The 21688-nt window shown below is 30.4% G+C and overlaps 1 protein-coding gene across 1 annotated transcript in view; it reads right to left on the minus strand.

The window, feature by feature from the left end:
• Window positions 1–21688, minus strand: part of LOC135958324 (GTPase-activating Rap/Ran-GAP domain-like protein 3) — a 134596-nt gene that overhangs the window by 93433 nt on the left and 19475 nt on the right. Inside the window, exon 2 of the mRNA XM_065509227.1 lies at window positions 1732–1983. Coding sequence (XP_065365299.1) covers window positions 1732–1983 — 252 coding nt within the window. The remainder of the gene's footprint in view (window positions 1–1731; window positions 1984–21688) is intronic.

Below are 21688 nucleotides of genomic sequence, written 5' to 3' on the forward strand. Positions count from 1 at the left end.
TAGGGTCCACATTTCCTTAAGGGCTGGGAAAATAATTTGGATATAAATAGGGAACACATCAAAGTTTCCAAAGCTGATTTCCGTTTTCTCATCTCAGCTTTGGGATTTTAGAACATGTGACCCAATATTGAAATTTTCATAAAAAATAAGTAAATTTGCGAAGTGAAGGCCGACATATTCGAAAAATAGGACATGTTTTTTATTCCTCGTGAAGATATCTTACAGAAAAACATAAAATTGTGATATGTTCTTTAAGAATGTTTTTTTTTTAAATGAAAAAAAGAGTTAAAACACCTATTCGTAAAAAAAAACTACGGATTTCAGAACACATTCCATTGTAGTATCGATAGAACAGTGAAACACAATCCACTTTGTGACGATGCTCCGGAGAATCAATACCCTACTGTCACCGATAAGCACCATCGCCCTATTCTGTAGGCATTCGATTATCTCCAAAATAGACTTCAAAGCACCGACCCATAAATGAGAGTTTTATTCCTTTTTGAATCCTCATGCCTAGAAAATCGAGAGCTTCTGATTGTTGTATAAGTAATGAAAATCATTTTTTTAGGTCATTTGGAATCAAAACAATCACGCACCAACACCAATTTCTAAAATAAACAATTTTTTTTTTCAAAATTAACCCTCTAACCCGCAAACTTTAAATAGCTAAAAAAAAGCTGTCGAATAATTTTTTTTAGGGTAATTCTGAGCGAATAAACTCAGAAGAGCCATCAGAAACTAACTTGCTAATTAAGTTTAGGAACCAGGTGCAAAAAGGTGAAGAGTTGCCAGTTTAGGTGTAAAAAACAATAATTATGATATCATTTTATTGAAAAACTAATGAATAAGAACTAATAAAAAATATTTCGAATACATCGGGCGACTAAAAGTTAGTAAAACTTTGATTCAATAAAAAAAAAAATTACCCACAAAATTTCATGTGCTAAAATTATGACATCACTACAAAACAGCTGACAGAACAAAAACTAGAAGTCAGAATACATTTCGACCTTCGAGGGAAATGTTAAAATGTTAAAATATTAAAATTTTAAAATGTTAAAATGTTAAAATGGAAATGGAAATGTTAATCTGTAACTAAGTCACGGTTAAATTAAAAAAAAATATAATTTCTATTTTGAGATAATTGGTGTTTTGTAATGCATGCCTTGAGGCACTCTTGCAGGTTAGAGGGTTAATATTTTATTTTAAAAAATATATTAGGGGATTTCGTGTCAAGTGAACCAACTTTTGAAATCGATGTCTTGCGATCGGGATGAAATTTGCATCTCTCTGAGTTAGAGGGGATTTCTCATTCATGTAACTTATTACCTATTATTCTTAGCACAATATGTCCCATATAGTTTAGATAGCAATTTCTTCAATCATTCAAAAAAAAAATTTAATTTTTTACAAAATCAAAAACTTTTTTCAAAATGACCCCTTTTTTAATTTTTTTTGCTCAAAAGAAAGCTTAGTTCTTTTCCTTTAAGAGTTTTTTTTTCGCTGAGTGTGATATCTATCAAAATAAATGTTATGTTACTCAAGATATACATACGTGAATGCTTTGTTATATTTAACCAAACTTCATTTTCTAAGGGTGACTAAATTATAATTTTTTTTGTGAGCCGATCTAATAAACACACACTCACAATTACTTACATCCGTAAACAGCAAAAATCCTGTGTAAATATTGAACTTAGAAATAAGAAATCGAAATCGCAAACTTACATAACGCTCGATGCACGACGTTGCAGCACCCTTAACGCACCAATGTCTTTGTGCAGCGGTGCCCGTGTTGTGGTGGAGGGGGCACACAAACTTTGACTACGGTCACGTACACTTTCATCACGATACGATCGAAAAATGGTGGCCAATTTTAAATTGAAACACAACATCTTGCGTTTGCCACTTGTAGTGGTTGTTGTTGTTGTCGTAGTCGTTGTAGACGCCGTCGTTGTAACTTGTTGTAAAAACTTTAGACTTTAAAGAAATATTTGTCTTCTTTTCCTTTTCTCTCTAACGAATTTTTTATTATTTTCTGTTTCCGTTTTTGAACAGCAACTTTAATGGTTGCTTTGGCTTGAGGAAAACTTTTTTGTTTTTTTTGTTTTTTATTTCGTTTAGTATTTTTGGTTTGAAAAAAAAAATGTGAAAAATAAAGTTGGTTTTACAGCTCAAAAATAAGTTTTTGTTGCTGATTGTTGTTAAGTTTAAATAATACTTTTTCAGTTGTTGGTTTTTTAAGCGGTTGGTCGTTGGTTTTTGTTTAAAACTCGAAAGTTTTTTTTCACGTTTATTTTTTTTATATATTTGTTTAAGGATTTCGTTATAAATTCGTTGTTTTTTATTTTTTAGTGACTTTATTTTTAATTTCAACTTTTATTTATTTATTTCGTTGTTATTGTAGTTTTGTATTGAGATTTTCGTTTTTTATAGTTGGTTGGATTTTCAAATCAAACATGCTAGAAAAATGTTTTATTTTTAAATTTTCAATGACCTACGTCAATTCAATTCAGTTTTGCATTACTTTTTGTTTCAATATACAATGAACTTGTAATAGATTTGAGCATTTCTGCTTTCTTTTTCTTTTTTTTTGTTCAGTGTAAAAAAAAATAAACCCAACTAGCTCGGCGCCTAAATGAACTTTTGCGTTCTAGTTGGCTTTAAACCAAAAATAATATAAATTTCTGGTTTTCATCAACATTTCCCTATAGTTTTATTTAGTTTTTATTAGTTGAGAGAGTTTGTATTTTGTGTAAGCATTTATTTAGTAACTTTCCCTTTTTTTATTTATAACGCTTAGTTTAGACCACACTGTGGTTTTCCTTATAAAAGTGTTTTTAGTATCAGAAATATTATTATTATATTTTTTTAAAGAAATATAATTCCATTAAAATTTGTTTTAACTAGAATTAGAAATGAAATTACTTTTAAGTTTATGCGGAAAATCTTGTTTGAAATATGATGACAAATTGAACATTCTTGAACAGTATTTCAAATATAATAAAAGTTTAGCGGTTCTAAGCCATGAATACCATTTTCACATGGCTTTGTTAATCGTCAAAATTCCTACATTTGGAATTCAGATCACCCATATGTGATTGACGAATAAAACTGCACCCACAACGTGTAATTTGTTGATACAGATTTTGGACTGGTAACGTCATTGGACGCGATTTCTTCGAAAAAGTTGCTGGACAATCAATGATAGTTACTAGTGCTCAATATCGCAACATAATATCGCATAAATTACATGAAATCAATTACTGCGAATCAATTAGATATTTTCTGATCTGTCACAAACATATACTTGTTTACTGCAACCATATATAGGATTGACACAATCATATGAATCGTAAGTTAACCATATTATGGTTACCACAAACATATAAATAATTACAGTGATTACTGTTGTTAAAAAATTTGAAAAATTTTTGAAATGGTTACAGTAAACATGCACAACTATTTTTCTCTGCTTGTATGAGCCAGCAACGTCATACAGTCGATGTGGTTGATAAATCCACTCTGTGTACTTTATGATTCAATAAACAAATTATTATCAAACGACAAAAACTGTGTTTCATATTAAAATCTTGCGTAAATGTTGAGAAATTCGCTTTATATTTAGTACTTTAATTTCTCGTAGAGCATAGGACCTCCAACTGATTCTAAAGTATTCTAACAGGTCTGATAGATCTCCTGGATTGAGCCTTGGGGTTCATATGCAATGAATTGTCGAGTTTAATCAGGTTTCTATGTCCTTGCCATCATGTGTTCTTGTATATACGCATAAAGGAATTTGATTCCACAAATCTAGAGTTCTAATTTTTCAGTTGGATATACTACAAGCATATTGTAGCACGAATTTATAGTTGCTACTAAACACCATAACTTTAGTCTGAATGAAAATATTCTTGGTATTTTCTGCAAATCTTATTTAAAGCCTCTAATTTTTAAAGCTGTACTCCCCAGATATCAGAACTCTTCAATATAGCTGAAAATGTCGGCGCTGAAGCTTATGGTCACACAGTGGGACAGAATAAAATTTTTTTGGAAATAAATCTGGAATTTCTAAACGACTAGTGCAATCGGGATAAAATTTAATACGAGCGTAGCCAAGGAGAATTCGAGTTTAATTCATTTAAATGGGCCCTATAAATTCTCTAGAGGCGGCGCTATTGGGGCTCAACGTAGGGTACCTTCGACATGGACAATTTTAAACACATGCAATTTTTTTGTTTCCCAACCGATTTGAAAGATTTTTATACATGCTTGCGTGTGCTATTTATCTCTTATAATTTCCTAGTCATAGGCATTTAAAAATTGAAATTTAAAAATTTTGCCTTACCTTGGTCCACTTTTTTAAAAATATCGGACGTACTTTTGGGCCGAATGCACTCAAATTTTTTATTAGTTAGACAACTAAATTACTAACGGCCGTATCTATAACGAAAAATTAGCCACTGTGTATACATCGCACACAACGATCTGCTAACTAGCAGACCGATTAAGCTTAGCAGAAAGTTAGCAAAGAGTTTATTTATAATGCACTTTTGTCTGTCAATAATTTATATGAAAATCAACTCTGAAAAGTGTGATGTATTGCCAACTATTTAAAAAAAAATTAAAAAAATCAAATCTGATGTATTTCTTGACATTTATATTTAACTTGTTTCCCTCAAATTTTGAAATGTTTCAAGAAGTACAAAATATGGAAAAACAACAAACAAAAATTGTAAAAAGATCCGCAAATTGGGGCCAGGACGTTGGGTTTCACCTCTTAAGAATTCTAAATTGTCTAATTGGTCAAGAGTTTGCATCATTTTTAAATAATTTAATTTAATTTTTTCCCACACAAAACTTTTATAATATGTTGTTTAAACAGCTGTTGATTAAAGACTTAGCAAGTCTTTGCTCGTTCGTTAACATGCGTTTAGCGAGTGGATAAGAAATACATTATAAGTAACTTGTATGTTAAATCCATGCTAAATTTTGGTTATAAATACTGCTGTAATAATATACAAAAGATTTCACAGCAATATCAATTATGGATACAAAAATAAACAATTTTCAATTAAAACAAGTAAGAAAGTATGGTCGGTCAAGCCCGACCATATAATACCCTACACCAAGTAAATGAGTAAAAATATTTTTCTTTTAAAATATCAATAATTTATATTCGTGAGTGATTTTCGGAAGTGAGCCTTATATAGGGGCTATGACCAATTATGGACCGATCACCATGAAATTAGGTAGTGTGATTTATGTCGTTATGAAAGTTTACTATGTTGAATTCTGTGAGTATACCAAAATTTTTAAGTGATTTAAGCACGTTAAAGTGATTTTCGGAAGCGGGTCTATATGGCAGCTATGACTAATTATGGACCGATCGTAACAAAATTTGGTGACATGAATTTTGTATATATAAAACTTATATAGAGCGAAATTTGTGCACACATCTGCACATCTGTAGGGTATAAAAATTTGTTTTTTGGACGAACTCTTTTTATACCTTACACCACCATAGTGGGAAGGGTATAATGCGTTTGTGCAGATGTTTGTAACGCCCAAAAATATTGGTCTAACACCCACCTTAAAGTAGACCGATCGACTTAGAATCACTTTCTGAGTCGATTAAACGATGTCCGTCCGTCTGGCTGGTTGGCTGGCTGGCCAAGTAAACCTTGTGCGCAGAGTACAGGTCGCAATTTTGAAGATATTTCGATAAAATTTGGTACATATAACTTTTTCGGCCCAAGGACCATGCCTATTGAAACCGGCTGAAATCGGTCCATTATTTCACCGAGCCCTCCAACAAATGTCCTCTCGAAATTGGACTTTATCGGTCATAAATGTTTAATTTATATATGTATCTGCACAAATTTCGCTCCAAATAAGTTTTATATATACAAAATTCGTGTCACCAAATTTTGTTACGATCGCTCCTGTAAGGTATTTTTACGGAGAACATTTTGGTATAAAAACATGCCTTCAGAAATTGACATATTTTTTTTTTATTATCAAAATTTTAACTTTGATCCACATGTTGTAAAATCACAAGGAAAGAAAACAGAAAGCTTTTTTGGAAACCCTGATGTGTTCTCTATTTATCCCCAAAGTATTTTCCCAGCCCCGAAGGAAATGTGGACTCTATTGTCAAAATGGGAAAAAATACCATTTCTGGGATTTTCTCACCAATTTTTAGAAATTGCCGGCTTCCTTTTGGAAAAGCTTTTTTACAGCTAGTTATTTAGAATGAGAAATTTAAAAAAACGTTGAAAATTGAATTCATTGGAGCAATGGTGTTTAAGTTGGTTAACACTCATTGAGTTTTGTTAATAAATAAAAATTTTATTACGTATTATATATCTATTGATTTTCTAAAATTAAAATTTGTATCAAAATTTTAATAGAATTTCAAATATTAGGAGCAATTTGATCCACATTTATTCCGAATTATTTTTTTTTATTTAGACAAGTTAATTTTTGGGCATATAAAAAGAAATTTCGAGTCAATATCTAAATTAGATTCTAAAATATGCCACTTTAAAAATAATATTGCACTAAAATTTTACAAAAAATTTTATATATTTTCTTAATATTTTATTCAACAACTAGTTGAATAATCTTATGTGCTGTTTTTCTATAGCGAATGAGCGTTTTGAGTGGACGTTTTACATGTATTTTGTTTTTGTTACAATAACAAAACATATGTTAAATTTCCACTCAAAGTACTCGTTCGCTATAGCAAAAATAGCACATTAATCTTACTAGTCACATTAATGTATGAAAAAGTGCAATATTTTTGAAGGACGAAGAAAAAACTTGCATTGATTTGAAGCAAACCTTTCCTCTTTGCTCATTAACTAGAATATTTTTGAATAATTTTTTAGAAAAACCTTAGAGATTTTTAAGAAACATTGTTTATTTAAGAAGAAATACTAACAAAGTTCTACAAATCTTTATTATATACTTTGTTATATGTATAAATATTTCATATTTGCCGTGAAAATTATGCTTTAAAAAAGCATTCTAATTTTGAAGGACTTCAACGAATGTAAGAGCATTATCATGATCTGATTTGGGTTTGGGTTGGTCGTAACCACGTTAAAATCTTATTTAACTTGGTTTTTATACCACTCAATGAAAACATTGTTGTTACTCAAATCACAATTGTTTGCAGTTATTCAAACAAAACTACATTTCCGGTAGTGTAAATGTAAGGGAAATGGTTTTTAGTATGGATGTATGTGTAGCACTTCACAATGGCAGAAAATAGAAGAGGAAACAAATAAAAAAAAATAAAAAACAAAATGCATTAAATATTATTTTTATGTTGTTAGTGGTTGACAATGTAGTTGTTTTTATAGCCATCAACTAAAAAGTTGGGCGGTATATTGATTTTGGCATTTCGTTTGTAACACATCAAAATTTTCATCATAAGATTTTAAGACGACCTAGCTATGTCCGTCCATCTGCGTGTCTGTTGAAATCACAATAGGCCCCAAACGTAAGGAGCTAGCTGCCTGAAATTTTCAACAAGTACTCTCTGTTTATAAGGTTTGTTTTGTATTGAAAATGGGCAATATCGATCCATGATTTCACCTGATTTCACTGTTTGAGCAGTCATAAATATGTTGATTATGCGGCAATCCTATTAAAATTTCCAAGTACTCTGAAATTATACTATAAAGTAGAAAATCTAGCAATATTTGTCAATAGTCCCCCTAAGAAAATTACTTGAACGTTCATAATTGTCTTAAAATAATTAAAATCGTGATGAAATTGGACATAAACAATTTTTAAATGAACCTAAATCTTTCTACCAACTTTTTTGAAGATCGAGCCATAATTGACCCTATCCGAAGTCGATATAGCCATGTCCGTCTATCCGTCTGTAGGTTGAAAACAATTTTCCGTAACCACCAAATAACTTACAAACATGATTGATACACCAATATATCGGAAATTCTACCAGCTTGGATGTTATTTAAAGTCGATATTGATTTTATCCCACGAATGGCTGAGATATAAGGAAAAAACCGGGACAACTGGATTTTTTTGCCTATTTTTGATCTATATCTAGATTACTAAGTCATTAATATAGATAGTATGGATATTTAATGATATATATTTTAAAGTCAATTACATCGATGTATATAAGACCGTAGTAAGTTGGACCTACAATGGATCAAAATCGGAAAATATATTATTTAACCCGAATTTTTTTTCACCAAAAAAAATTTTTTGTCATAAATTTCTTTTCGCTAATAAATTTTTAAAAAAATGTTAAAAATTAAAAAAAAAAATTTCGATAAAAAATTTTGAAAAAAAAATATTTAAAATTTTTAAGATTTTTTTTACCAAACAAATTTGTTAGTCATAAATTTCTTTTCGCTAAATTTAAAAAAAAATTTTAAAAATTTAAAAAAAAAATTTCGATAAAAAATTTTGAAAACAAAAATATTTAAAATTTTTATTTTAAAGTATAATTTGGTGAAGGGTATATAAGATTCGTCACAAACGAATTTAGCTCTCTTAATTGTTCTTTTTGCTATTGTTGCTGTAATAACAACATGTTTTCTGATCGTTTTCTAAACTGCATGGCTTAGTATAAGTCAGTATGTGTGTAGCTATAAGGTTTTGGGTATTGAATTTTACTTTTTTCTTTATTTTAGATTTTTGTTGCATATGTATATTCTTAGATTGTCGTTGGTGTTTTCGTTTAAGACTTTTACATTTCTCTGTTTAGTTTCATGTTATTGACCTATTTATTCGATTTTGTTTTTGGTTTTTTCTGCCAATGCAACTAAAGACGGAAAACAGCAGCAGATTTTTATTTTGTTTAGAATGGAAATAAAAAATAAGAACATTTTGAAAATATCTAAGCAAAAAAAACAAGCTGATGATTTATTTCTTGTACTCGTTCTTAGTCATCTTCAAGTGTAATTAACAAGATAAAAATGAGATTATAGCAAAAGCAGTAAGCTTAGGAGGAAGAAGAAATTAAATTGAATTGAATTACATAAAAATAAAGATGGAATGACTGCTACAGCTTGTACAGATTGATGTAGGATTGTCAGTATAGCAAATAACAATTAAAAGAACATTTTATTTGAAAAGGTTTACGAAATGATGATGCTTTTAGATGCTACAAAATTAAACGTTTGCTACAATTGACCTTTAAAAGCGAATGAAAGAAAATTGTGTGTCTGAATGCTATAAATTAATAATGCATGCTTTCTTTGCATTAATTTATTTTGCTCCTTTTTTTTCAATTAATTTAATGTAAAATGTTAAATAATTAGGGAGAATGGCTGGCAAAATATTGTACTATAAGTATTAATTACAATTTTTAGGATTAAATGTAGGAATTTTGGGGATGGCGATAATTATTTTAGTTGTAAAGCCTAAGGAGTGAGATCGAAAAATTCTTAACACACGTTTTTCATTACATTTTTTAACCCAAGTATTATTTGAATTTTTTTTTGATCAAGTTACCTTTGAAAAACATGTCAGTTATTATGTGTAATGTCAATTATATTAATTTTTTTGTTAATCTGATTAAAATGAGTGACCAGAAAAAAGTGCGTACTGAAATTATTAAATATTTTCAACAAAACCCAACTTGGTCTTACAAAAAGTTGGCCAAGCATACAAAGGTCTGCCGTCAAACTGTTTCCAATGTTATTAAACAGTACCGGGAGAACTTGTCAGTTGATAGAAAACCTGGTTCAGGTAGAAGGAATGGTCCACATGATGTTTCTAAAGCCAAAAAAATAGAACGCATTTTCAAAAGAGCTCCCAACACATCCGGTAGGAAAGCAGCCCGGTTAGCTCAGTGCTCGGACTATTTGGTACGAAAAGTTAAAGCTAATGCAGGTTTAAAAACATACAAGGCTCAAAAAGTTCCTGACAGGAACGCTACTAAAAATTTAGAGGCCAAAAACAGAGCACGGAAATTGAAGTCAAGTTTTATAAAAAAATATTCTTGCTGCATAATGGATGACGAAACGTATGTTCTGGCAGATTTTTCGCAACTTCCAGGTCAAAAATTTTATGTTGCTGATGCTCGAGGGAATGTTGAAGAAAAGTTTAGGACCCAAAAGCAGACAAAATTTCCCAGAAAGTTCTTGGTATGGCAAGCAATATGCAGTTGCGGCAAAAGAAGCCACTCATTTGTTACAACGGGCTCTATAAATACCGAAATTTACATCAAGGAATGTTTACAAAAAAGGCTGCTTCCATTCATAAGACTTCATAATGTGTCCACTTATTTTTGGCCTGACTTGGCATCCTGTCACTATGGCAAACAAGCCCTTGAGTGGTACAAGAACAATAATGTGGTATTTGTACCAAGAGAGGCAAATCCTCCAAACTGCCCGGAGCTAAGGCCAGTGGAGAGATATTGGGCTCTTGTTAAAAGAGAATTGAAGAGTACAAAAAAGGTGTCCAAAAGTGTGGTAGATTTTAAACGGAGATGGACTACATGTTCGAGCAAAGTGACAGAAAGCACTATAAAAACGTTAATGGAAGGGTTTCCGAAAAAGGTTCAAAATTTCATCACTAGTGATTAAAACTATAAAAATAATTTTTTTTGTAAATTGTAATAATAATTTCAATCAAATAAAAAAAAAATTAAAGCTGTAAGTTTAGTGGTTTCTTTTTTATAAACATATATGTATGTTAAGAATTTTTCGATCTCACTCCTTATACAAGGCACGAAAAAAACTAAGCATACCAAATTAAAAGTAGAAACAAAGACAATTTGAAACTGAATAGTTAGTGTAAGCTAAAAAAATGGTCATTGTTGGTATTAAATATCGAAATATACTAAGCATTTGTCATTTAAACTATTCCCAATAAGCACCAAAGCCCCAAAAATTCAAGCACTTGAACATGTTGTTGGAATTGGACTTCAATACAAATATAAATATGTTTTTATATTGAAAAATATTTGAAAAAATTAAATATATTTTAAACAAAAAACATATGGCTTGAATTTATGTTTCCTTTTACTGGAGAATACTATTAATATAAAGTGTAATACAACTATAATTCAATTGCTTGACTATAACTTAAGGCTTGAATTACTTGAATTTCAGTAAAAATGCTTATTGGGTTCGAATTCATCCCAATATGCATTTTTACTGGAATTCAAGTTGAGGTTATAACACTTTATTTCTATAGCATTCTCCAGTAAAGATGAAACATAAATTCAAGCAATATGTTTTTTGTTTGAAAAATATTTAATTTTTTCAAATTTTTTTCAAGTTTAAAACATTTTCATTAAAGTCAAATTTCAACAAAATGTTCAAGTATTTGAATATTTAGGACTTTGATGCTTATTGGGCATGATATTAAAATGTTTTTGGATTTATATTTGTAAAACCAGTGTAAAATAAGAGAAATCCATTTGTTATTAGACAATGTGTGCAACAATCATTAACGACGCATTTCAAAGAAAATAAGGAAAATAGAGGTCAAAGGTCACTTTAATATAAATTCTCACTTCTTATGTATCAAGAGTTTCCCAGAAGTTTAAAATGAAAAAGGAAAATTTAAATTAAATTTTCTATGAATTATTATCCTGTTTCTACATAAAGCACGCTATTCTCTCATTAACAGCATTAATATCAATGACCTTTCTTTACATTATTTCGCCTTCCTAGCATCTGCATTACGAACATAGAAATGCAAACATATGCTAAATTTGTTGCTTTACTATTAAGACAATAATGAAAATATATTTTTTTTTTATATTCGCAAATGTGCTGCCTCCATGGGCGTTTCACTTTGTCTCTTTGTTATAAGATTTTGTTTTTGTTGGATTTTAGAAACATTTCATTGTTGCAAAGAGACTTGTACTTTAATGATTATTTTATGTGTACTAACATAGATTGTAAAGTCACTGGTCTCATACATACAGAAAGAAGGCTTCAATATTTGAATTTTTAGTATTGTTAAGTGATAAACATATTGTCTATGTAAAGAACTTTGTATTCGAAAAACTCGTATATCCAAAAATATATCAAATAATCGAGTTACCACCTACTTTACCCCATATTACTGCAGCTGAACCACTTCGTTTTGAGATTTAAGAGATTGTCAAGGCTATTGTTGATTTAAACTCCAAAAAATCACCTGGTATTGATAAAATCAGTAACAAGATGCTCATCGAGCTACCCCAAATTGCATTAAGAATAATCCTATTTATTTTTAATGCAATATTACGCCTTGAATATTATCCACCAGAATGGAAGGTTTCTTTAGTTACAATGATACCTAAGCCGGGAAAAGATCACAGTAAAGTAGAATCACATAGACATTAGCCTATTGTCAAATATATCAAAGCTATTCCAAAAACTGTTAATGCACGATAGTGAATCATTTTGATTGTATTCCAACTCATCAATTCGGATTTCGAGAAAAACATAACACCATAGAACAAACTTACAGGTTGGTAGAAATCATATCCAAGACATTTGAAGAAAAAAAATATTGTTCTGCACTCTTTATCGACGTTTCGTAAGCCTTCGACAAAGTATGGCATGTAGGATTATCGATAAAAATATAACAATATTTACCAGTGAACACACACAAGCTTCTACAAAGTTATTTAAGTCATCGAAAGTTCGTTCTTAAAGAGGGATACTTCATAAGTTCACCACAGCCTATTGAAGCAGGCGTACCCCAAGGAAGTATACTGGGTCCCTTCCTATATTTGCTATATACTTGTGATATGCCTACAAACAGTCGAACCCACATATCAACTTTTGCTGATGACACAGCTATACTAGCCATTCATGAAAACCCCCAAGAAGCATCTGTACTTTTACAAGACCATATACTCGACATACAAAGGTGTTTAAAACAATGGAGAATAAAAGTAAACGAGCAAAAATGTATACATCTTACATTCACATTGCGTAGAGAATCGTGCCCTCCAATCCTAATAAATAATCATATAATACCTCAACAAACTGAAGTTAAATATCTAGGTCTGCATCTAGACCGACGTCTTACCTGGAAAAAGCATATAGATACGAAATTGACTCAAATGAAGTTAAAATTACTACAAATTTACTGGCTAATTGGTAAACACTCGCGATTGAGTTTAGATTGCAAACTTTTGCTGTACAGCTCAATAATAAAACCCATATGGTGCTATGGAATTCAATTATGGGGCACGGCCTCAGCTTCTAATATTGAAAAAATTCAAAGATTCCAAAATATAATATTACGAATGATACCAGCAGCGCCTTGGTATGTGAGAAATATTAACATTCATAAGGACCTAGGTGTCTCCCTGGTGAAAAATGAAATAAAAAAACAAGCGGAGTCATATTTGAAAAAGTTAGAAGTTCACCCAAACCCTCTTGCACGAACATTAATGAGAAGTAATGGCTACATCCGACTAAGAAGAAGGAATCCAACAGACCTGCGCTGATGATAGGATCTATAAATTAAACATAATTTTTCGTCCAACTGTGGTGGGACGTAAATAAAAAATAATATTTAGATTTAAGATTTGAACAAATTATTGATAGTTCACATTATTTTGTGAAGATACAATAAATAAAATACGAAAAAAAAAAAAAAATAATAATCGAGGCATTCGAGATTTTCTGTCAATGTTTGTGGCAACCATGTTTATGATGTAAAACTTCTCCGCATTGTGTTGTTCTCGGATTATGCTAATCATTCATCATGAAACTGATTGACATAAACATATATTTATTTACCACAACCACATACATATATGATTGCTATCATGTAATTGGTAACTTAAACATATTATATTATGGCAACCATATACATAACTACAATGACCATAATATTGTTAAAAACAAGTAAGAAAGTATGGTCGGTCATGCCCGACCATATAATACCCTACACTAAGTAAAAGAGCAAAAATATTTTTCTTAAAATGCATACACATTATTCTCCCTAATTAGGATAGTGACTTCTCAATCCATGTGGAACCTTCGCACAAAATACACATACTTTTTATGAATGTCGACAGTTGCTGATAAAATTATGAATAAATTGCTTATATTTTCCTACTAAAACTGTGATCTTTTGTTTCTTTCCTTCTTTAGTTGTGGTTTATAGCCACAACAAAAATCACAAGATTTGCAATTAAACTGAATCCACTTTAGTACTTTAAACAATACCCTTGCCAGGCCATAGCGAAAAACTACCAACAAGGCAAAACTAATTAAACTGTGTAACAATTTGTATACCCTACACCACCCTAGTGTGTAGGTATATTGGATTTGTGCAGATTTGTGCAGTTTGTAGTGCCAAAAAATATTAGTCTAACACCCATTTTAAATTATACCGATCGACTTATACTTAATCACTTTCTGAGCCAATTAAACGATGTCCGTCCGTCCATCTGGCTGGCTGTCCATATAAACATAAATGACACGACCTAATTTCGTGGTGATCGGTCCATAATTAGATCCACTTCCGAAAATCACTCACGAATATAAATTATTGAAATTTTAAAAGAAAAATGTTTTTGCTCATTTACTTAGTGTAGGGTATTATATAGTCGGGCTTGACCGACCATGCTTTCTTACTTGTTTTTTTATTATCTTGAATGAGATATATGGTAAACAGTTATATTAGTAGAAAAATTCCACAGAAATTTTATTGAAAACTTTAGAAAACTTCAGACTTTTGAAATTGTTTTAAAACTTTCAAGATTTACTAATATACTGAGATAACCCATCCAGATTTGATTGGGATGTACAAATAAAACGTTGATGTTATTTGAGATACAATTTCTTGTTAATCTGTGTCAGAGCCATGTATGATACTCTTATGCTCATTGTATTCTCCAAAATAATCTTCAGGTCAGGCTGTTTATTGGCAACAGCAGATCTCATTATGAAGATTTGTTTCCTTGCTTTAGCTTGGTTTTTTGGAATGCCACTTATATTGGGGCTAGTGATTCGATTTTCAACAAGTTGCATGATATTTTAAAGTGTTTAAAACTGACTTGTGGCAAATTTCAATACAAAGCAGCATATTTATGAGCATTTAAACGCAACTTTAGTATAACTCACTATGAGCACTTTTTATAGGACTCGTTCTAGAACAGAATGTTGCAAATTTCATTGAATGATGTTTGAAATTATGACCTGCAGTTTGACATGAACACACAAACTTACGAACAGATATCGTTGCGTCTGAGTCGAACTGTTACGGGCCTTTATTTTTCGGCGTTTAGACACCAGCTCAAATGTATAACACAGATAAAAATAATATATTGCTAAAACAATTTAATAATATTGTAATTAAAGTTCACAGGAACTATCTCGTTTAATCACTGCTGACTCTAAACTTTATAAATGACATATAGACATTTCTATTGACCAGAACGCGACATTCGTACTTAATTTTTCTTTTTGTCATATTTCAATGTTGATTCCAGTATTATGAAACAATTTCGGGAGAACTTGTACGTTGCTAGAAAACCAGGTTCATGTAGAAGGAATGAACCACATGATGTTTCTAAAGCTACTAAATAGAAAGCATTTTCAAAAGAGCTCCGATAGTGAAGAACTCCGGTTAGATCAGAACTCGGACTATTTGGTATGAAAATTTAAAGCCAATGCAGGTTTAAAAACATACAAGGCTTAAAAACTTCCTGACAGGAACTCCGCTTAAACTTTAGAAGCCAAAGACAGAGCACGGAAATCGAAGTAAAATTTTATACAAAAAAATATTGCTGCATAATGGATGACGAAGCGTATGTTCTCGAAAATATTTCGCAGCTTCCGGGTCAATATTTTTATGTTGCTGATGCTCTAGGAAATCTTGTAGAAAAAAGGACCCAAAATCAGAAAATGTTCCCAAAAAGTTCTTGACATGGCAAGTAATATGCAGTTGCGGCAAAAGAAGCCAAATATTTGTTACAAAGGGCTCTATAAATACCGAGATTTTCATCAAGGAATGTTTGCTTCCATTCATAAGACTTCTTAATGTGTCCAATTATTATAGGCCTGATTGGGCATCCTGTCACTATGGTATGCAAGGTATTAAGTGGTACAAGAAACTGCCTGGAGCTAAGGCCAGTGGAGAGATATTGGGCTCTTGTTGAAAGAAAATTTAAGAGCCGCCACTGTATATTCTTCCATGACCGATTGCTATCTAAAATTGAGAAGATCGCTTCTAAAAATGGGTGAGAAATAAGCAAAAAAATAACGACCACCTTAATTTGTTTTACCTATTTTTGACAAATTTTTTGAATTTTTTATCTTAAAGTATACGTTGATGAAGGGTATATAAGTTCCAGTGGACCTTTCTATGAAAATGTCCACATTCCACCAAATAATTGATTTTTACTCTGCTCATATTTACAAATGTCACAAATGCAATGACGAACTAATGAATACCCCAGAGTATGTAATAACGAAAAAACTGCGAGTAAGAAAAACAAGGGGAAATTGTTGAGCATTTAAGTTTAGCATTTATGCTTTATAAGGGAATAAATGTCATCTTCAATGCGAAAGTAAATAATATAAATATTTATACATGAACATATCTACGTGTAACAATAATTTTTGTCCTCATAGCAGAATGTACAACAACAGCAAACAATTATAATATTATTAACAACAATATGAGAGCAGTAGTAATGATACCAGTTAAGTCATATATTAAAAATTGCGACATTTAATGAAACATATTAAGCATGTACGAGTTTGTTTACACAATAACGTATGTATCTGCATTAATTATGTGCACAGTTGCAATTTTATTAAGTCATTAAATTGTTAAAACTGAACGAATCGAGTAAGTAAATGAACAAATAACAACAATTAGTTTTCAAGTAAACAAAAGACAATTTATTGCTGGCCATCAAGGACTAATTTTGCATCATAAATATATTTTTGCAGTCAGCCATTGTGTTCAGGCTATAATTACAAGAACATTACGAGCTGCAACAATGTCTCAATATGGATTAATGCAAATACATAGATAGAATGGAAAAATGAGTAAAATTTATTTATAGAATTAGTAGTTTATAGTGATTAAGGAAGTAAGGGGTAATAAACAAGATATATATTAGTTATTTAAAGGTTTGGAAATTTTCAGGCTTAATTATGAAGTTTTGAAATTTACTTTCATTTTAATTCATAATTGTTTTTCCATATAAATTATTGCTGAATTTTAATACGAAAATGCTTAAGAAAATGGAAAACATTAGCAGTGGGTTTAGTTTAAGAGTAGAAGTTATTGAAACACTTTATAAAGAGTATGTTTAATCAATATATAATAAGAATAATGCTAATTTCAGTTGAAATGACTTAAACTAAACATTATCACAAACGTGACAGGTATCAACAGAAAACCATATTATTCTGTTTTAAATCGCTTTCAAAAGTGATATTCAAATTTGCAGATTTAGCATTTTTCTATAAAATTGCGTTCTTTTTTTGTCGCGTTCTTGATCCAATATTTACTATTACACTTAACATAATGATACCTAAATGCTATCGAAAAATTAGAAAACACTTTCGTTAAGGTAAGGCAACTGAAACATAACTAGCTTTTCGGTGGTAGGGATTACTGATAGTTTTAACACTTTGACATGGTACTACTTATTAAAAAGGCTCTAATTTTGCAGTTTTTTGATGCTCCCAGTATCTAAAAATTTTCTCGGTTTTTTAAAAATCAAATGCTGAAATTTTGACCAAAAAATAGCAATATTTTCCAAAAAATTTTAAAAATAAAAAAAATTTCAATCATAATTAGTTTTTGTATTTCATTATCCAAAATTGATAAATCATTTTAATTTGTTACCAAAATCATTCATAGCTCAAATCCCAAATTTTATATTTTAAATTTTTTTTAACGAATTTTCAATAAATTAAAATAAATATATCAAGAAGTTTCACGGGAATAAAAAAAATTAATATTTTTTTAAGAATTGTGCTAAAATTCCCAATTATTGATAAATTCACTGACATTTATTGTTGGGGAATAATCTAGTTCCTATGCGCATTTCATTGGTTGCTTAGGCCAGATCATAAGGAAACCTTTTCCCAAAAGGCATTAGAAAAACTAAAGATATTATACAAATCAAACTATAGAGTGAATGAGAATTACAGAAAGGTTTCCTGATGATCTGGCCTAAGCAACCAGTGAAATGCGTGAAATGAATTTTTAAATTGAAAATCGTTTATTTTTGGAGCCGTAATAGATAGATATCGATCTGAAATCTTTTGTATATTATTGGTAATTTTGTTGTCTAACTAACAGTTATGACCGGACTCAGGTATGACAAAATTTTAAAATATCAATATTGAAATGCCTATAACTCGGAAATTATAATAGATAAATATTACAGCATATTTTTTCAAGATCTAAACGAACGCTTTCAAAAATATAACAATCTTTGAAATCGGAGGGAAACCAAATAATATCACGTGTTTAAAAATTTCACATGTCGGAGGTACCCTATTTTAAGCCTCCATATCGCCGACCCTGCATTTGTTGGATGCATTTTAATAAGTTAAACTCGAATACTCCTTGTATATGGCCACGTAAAATTTTATCCGGATCGAACTAACATTTTAGATATACCAGATTTATTTTCAAAAAAATTTGGATTCTGCCCCACTGTGTGATGGAATATTACGGTTTCATGCATGGCCTCATATCGGTCTGGTGAGATTTCTGCAGCTCATAATAAATAAGACCATTTTTCTCCTTCTAAATACAGAGAATTACCTTAGCGGCATGGTTATTTGGGTTTGGTATCGATTCGGATGGTTGGTCGGGCTTCACATAGCATCTCTTACACTTCGGGTTATCGTAATGAATCCATTTTTTATCGCAAGTAAATTATGCAAAAATTATTTTATTTTATAGCGATTAAGCATCATTTCGGACATGCAAAAACGTCTTTCAATCTCGACTTCATCCAAAAGCAGGGAAATTGTGTACCATACTAATTGATGGTACCCAATTTCTCTGATTTAGGATGAAGACCGCTGCTGGATGAAGACGTTTTGAAATTGCTGCTTCGGTTGTTCTCAATGATTTTGCAAGTTCTTGTTTAGTTTGACAACAATCTTCATGAAGTAATGCCTCCAATTCTTGGAGCATCTCTAGCTCGTTGAATACTATGCAACAGATTCACCATAAGCTTTGGTGAGCAATCCGTGTGCTTCAGCGACACTTTTTTTTAAATTAAAGACGTAAAGCATATGACGCTTTGTTGGCATAAAATTCGTCATTTTATATGCAAAAAAAGGTTATTGTTTACACTATGATGTTCAGTACCTAAGTAGGAATAAATGGCAGATATGTACCCTTCAAAATGACATATAATTTATTAAAAACAAAAATTGCTGTCATAAGAAACGCCATCTTTTGTAAGTCCCTCATTTTTATACCCTTCACCATGAGTGGCAAGGGTAGTTTGTCATTCCGTTTGTAATTTCTACATTTTTCATTTGCGACCCCACAAAGTACATATATTCTTAATCATTATAGATAGCGGAGCCGATATAGCCATGTCCGTCTGTCCGTCTGTGTGTTGAAATCAACTTTCTGAAGCCCCCAAATAACTTACATACACGAATGATACATCAATATCTCCGAAATTCTTCTCGGCTCGGTTGCTATTTAAAATCGAGAAAATCGGTCCACAAATGGCTGAGATATAAGGAAAAAACCAGGACAACCTCGATTTTGACCTATTTTTGACCCATATCTGGATTACTAAATCATTAATATAGACAATATGGATATCTAATGATAAATATTTCAAAGACCTGTGCAACGACGTATATAAGGTCAAAATCGGAAAAAATATTTTTTAACTCGAATTTTTTTTTTTACCAACATTTTTTTTCACTAAATTTAAAAAAAAAAAATTATAAAATTTAAAAAAAAAAATTAAAAAACAATTTCAAAAAAACAACTGGAAAAAATTTAAATTTTGTTTACCTAAAAATATTTAAAATTTTTATTTTAAAGTATAATTTGGTGAAGGGCATATAAGATTCGGCACAGCCGAATATCTCTTACAGCTCTCTTACTTGTTAAATCTTACTCCCAATAAATATGGCTATTTTGATACAAATGCTCAAGTGAAATATGCATCCTCTAAACGTTATCCGTTTTAGCTCAAATTTTCCGCATTTAGCTTTTAGATAGTGAAGAAATCACACGCAGAGAAAAAATATAGTTGTGCTTGTTTACTGTAACCATTTCAATATTTTTACAAGTTTTTTAACCACATTATAGTCACAGTAACTATTTATATGATTGTGAGAACCATAATATGGTCACATGATTATATCAATCATATATATATGGTTACAGTAAATAAGTATATGTTTATGGTAACCATATCTATGATGAAGGAATTACCATATTACGTTGCTCTCGGCCTATGGATATCATAATCTGAGAACAACATATTATGATACAATGATTCATCATAAATATGGTTGTCACAAACATATACATGTTTACTGTAACCATATATATGATTGCAGCAATTATGTGAATCGTAAGTTAACCATATTATGGTTACCACAATCATGTAAATAGTTGGTATGACTATAATAGAGTTAAACAATTTGTAAAGATGTTGAAATGGTTGCAGTAAACATTCACAACAATATTTTTTCTCTGCGTGTATGTTGTGCAATATAAGTTCTATCATAATGCTAATGTTTTAAATCTTCAAATATCATATATTTATTTTCCTTGTGTGAAGTAAATAAGCTTTAAAACTAATTTTCAATTAAAATGATAATTATATTTTTAACAATTTTTCATTTAAGAGCCCATAAATTTGAAATAACCTACAGAATTGCAAGAAATTTTGTTTATAACTGCAAAAATTACTTTTTCTTTCCCTCCCCAAAAAAAGTAATAAAAAAAGTCGTAATTTAAAATGTTCATTTTCAATATGTATCACTTTAATTACCATTCAACCTGTGCCAAGCCACAGTTGAAGTATAAAAATTACTTTTTTCAAATAAAAACACAACAAAAATTAAATACAAATACCGATACAAGTACGTACATACAAATATTATGAGTATATAAAGTATTTGTTAGTTGTACGTAAATATTTGATAAGTTTTAAGTGCAACTCATTCAGTCAGTCTACCTATATTACATACCAGTACAAAGCAGAACAGCTGCTGTAGTTTTAGCCAAACAAAAAAAAAACCAACGACTATGGCACAAATAAGCAACCACTACCACATTGTAAATATGTATGTACAATAAATAATATACATTTGTATATTTACTATAGTAGTATATTTACAACTACACTTTCTGACACATAAACATCATTGTAATGGCCAAAAAGAAATATGTATAAGTTTTTTTTCCCCAATATTAAAGTTCACAAGTTCAGTTACAAAACTACGTTTTTATTTTGTTTATTTTCTTTTAAAATAAATAAAAACAAAATTTTCATACTCATAAAAAGCAAAGAACTAGGAATGAAAATACAATATTAACAAATAATAATAATAAAAAAATGAACATTTGTAAAAAAGGACGTTATGGGGGGGAAATATGAAATATGGGGAAAAAAGGATTTCAAGAACTAAGTGAAATTTAATTACAAAAACTACTACAACAAGTTAAAAAATGTACAAATAATTACGACACAAAAATGGAAAAAACCAAC

This window comes from Calliphora vicina, chromosome 4 (assembly GCF_958450345.1).
Source record: "Calliphora vicina chromosome 4, idCalVici1.1, whole genome shotgun sequence".
Taxonomy (NCBI): domain Eukaryota; kingdom Metazoa; phylum Arthropoda; class Insecta; order Diptera; family Calliphoridae; genus Calliphora; species Calliphora vicina.